At 42.6% G+C, this 2,747-nt stretch overlaps 1 protein-coding gene across 1 annotated transcript; it reads right to left on the bottom strand.

Annotated features, from left to right (window-relative positions):
* Positions 1-424: 424 nt before the first annotated feature.
* On the bottom strand, positions 425-1,444 carry LOC125352764 (DDRGK domain-containing protein 1-like; the record flags this gene model as incomplete). Its single annotated transcript, XM_048348119.1, is given in 2 exon segments — positions 425-820; positions 823-1,444. Coding segments are annotated over 2 exon segments (891 nt in total), but the record flags the coding sequence as incomplete, so codon positions are not given.
* Positions 1,445-2,747: the final 1,303 nt, after the last annotated feature.

The raw sequence follows: 2,747 nt of genomic DNA, 5'->3' as shown, positions 1-2,747 counted from the left end.
AGACCAGGCAGAAGGAAAAGAGATTCAAAATCAAGTAGCTAGCCTACAGTCCCGACTAACTGAAGCAGAGGATTGAATCTCAGGAGCTGAAGATTCCCTAGAATCTATGGAGAAAAATAAAAAATTAATACAATTCCAGTCCAATCAACAAAACAGATCGCTACAGGAGGATTCAAGACACGATCAGGAAGCCCAATTTAAAGATAATAGGTATTGAGGAAAACATGGAGAAAGAAGTTAATGGGATAGGCAACCTATTTAACAGAATATTAGCTGAGAGCTTCCCAAATATCCAGAAGGATAGGCCTATACAGATACAGGAAGCATTTAGAACCCCAAACGACCAGACCAGAATTGGACATCCCACCAACACATTGTGATCAAAACAGGATTTTTTTTTTTTTTTTTTTTTTTTTTTTGCAGTGCTCACAGACCTTTAATCTACAACTTCTTGGCCATACTCCACCACTGCCCCAATGTGGTAGGGAGGGATGAAGACGTGTGGCCAGATTAGCTTTGCCAGCTCAAAGTCAAAGAGGAAAGAGCTGGAGTCAGGCAGGAGCCTGAACAGGGGGTTCTTGGCCCCAGGCGATGAGGGAGTTGCTGGCCTGGGCAAGCTCGTTGATGGACACCCGGCCCCGCTGTCGGATGAAGTTGGCCACAGCAGCCAGTTCCTCTGGGGTTATGTAGATGAACTTGCCCCGGTCGTCAATCACACCTGTTAGAGTGCCCTCAGCCAGCAGATCCTGGATACGGTTTATGGTGTCCTGAGTTCGAAGGCCCACGTGGGAAGCCAGGTCTTCCAAGAGCACAACCTTGATTGCTTAATATAGTTGATGAATTCTGTCAAGAAGCTGTGGGACTGCTCCTCCGTCATGGTCTCACCCACACCCTCCTCCTCTACCACGAAGGCCTCCTTCAATTTCAGGTACTCTTCATGCTCCCGCCGGGCTTGCTCCTCCCGGGCCTTTCTCTCCTCCTCTGCCTTCTGCTCTTCCTCCAGGCGAAGCTGTTCTTCCTCCTTCTTCCACTCTGCCTCACGCTGGGACTCCAAGCGTTTCCGTTCCTCACGTTCAGCCACCTCTGCCTCACGCTGAGCTTTTCGAGCCTGCTTTTCCTCTAGCTTCCGTAGTTTCTTGGTTCCAATTTTCCCTGTCAGGTGAGTTTCCACTGGCTTCTCAATTCCTTCTTCCTCTTGGTCTACGGCTGCAGCTTCCTCCTCGTTGTCATCCCCTTCTGCCCAGGTCACACGCTGGGCTCGACGCTGGGCTTGAAGGCGGCTGCTCAGGTCCCTCCTGCGCCTGGGCCTGCCTCCAGCTCTCTGCTCTTCATGCTCGAGGGGCCGAAACTGGGATGGCTGGCCTGCTACTACTGGCTCCTCTTCATTCTGCAGTGGCTCTTGACCAGCTGTTGCCCCTCGGCTCCTGATGCGAGTCAGGAAGAGGATTTTTTAAGAACAAATTTGAGTTGAGGATTTTACATTTTCAGTCTTAACATTGGACTTGGCTGCTCAGATATTCAAATGTGAGGGAAATTGGGGCCATGTTACATGTTTCCAGAAGTTCTGGGTAAGAAGGGAAAAAGATGATCAGACAAAAGAACCAGATAGCTGAAACAAAAATCCAAGTAAAAGACCAAAAATTTTTAGCTAATATAAAATAACATAATATTTCATTTTAGTTATCAGTTTATCCCACTACTGTTTTAACTGTGCTTTTCCTTTCCCTCTCTTTGCTCTTTTTTTTTTAAAGAAACTCTAGTTCTGCTTTTTTTAAATGAAATAATTCACTGGGCAATGATTTATTATTGGGTTTGTCTCCTCATTAATAATATGCTATCTAATAACTGCATGCCAGGCATTTATTGTTGGCAGAAGTTTGAATCTTTTGAATTTTTATTATGTACCAACAATGGTATAATTTTTAATCATATTATTTCATTGATAATCCTAACACAAACCCTTAAGATCAAGTTTTATTATATTACCATCAGAATGGAAGATAAATCATAGAAAGGTAAGTTATAGGAGGATAAAAATTTGAATCTTTTTCCTTAAGTAGTAAACAAAATCAACCTGGGTTTCTCATAACAATGTTACATCATTCTGATGCTGTACCTCATACCTAAGCTTCTTAAAGGGAGGAAAGAAACATTTCATCTACAGTGAATCCTCATTAGTAAGAGAGAAAATCAGGTAGCACACCTAATACAGATATGTTTTTTAAATATAGGATCTTATTCTTATCCTCTTTTTTTTTCCCCCACGTTTAGCTCTCTCTCCTCTTTTTTTAATGCCAGGCCTGGGGTTTGAACTGAGGGCCTTGGTGTGGTCCCTGGACCCTTGCTCAAAGCTAGTACTGTAATACTTAAATCACAGCTGTACTTTTGGCTTTTTGTTTTTTAATTGGAGATAAGACTTTCCTGCTGCTCCTGGCTTTGAACCTCAATTCTCAGATGTCTGTTTTCTGTTTCCTGAGAAGCAAGGACTATAGTCATAAGCCACCAGTGCCTGGCATATTTCTTCCTTTTTACTTATCCATCCTTTCATGTATCTAAGTCTCCATTTATACATTCATCATGCTCATTTCTTCTTCCTTGATCAATAAGTGAAGAAACAATTAATGGATGAATTATGTAGAGATTCTAAGCATCTTTGCCTTCCACAACAATGGTTCTTTATTCATTAGCATTATCATAACTTCCTTCAGGAATTAGCATACAATTTATCTTAATGGGTTAGCAACACT

The sequence above is a fragment of the Perognathus longimembris genome, chromosome 1, assembly GCF_023159225.1.
Source record: "Perognathus longimembris pacificus isolate PPM17 chromosome 1, ASM2315922v1, whole genome shotgun sequence".
Lineage (NCBI taxonomy): Eukaryota > Metazoa > Chordata > Mammalia > Rodentia > Heteromyidae > Perognathus > Perognathus longimembris.
This window is presented reverse-complemented; position numbering and strand designations above follow the sequence as displayed.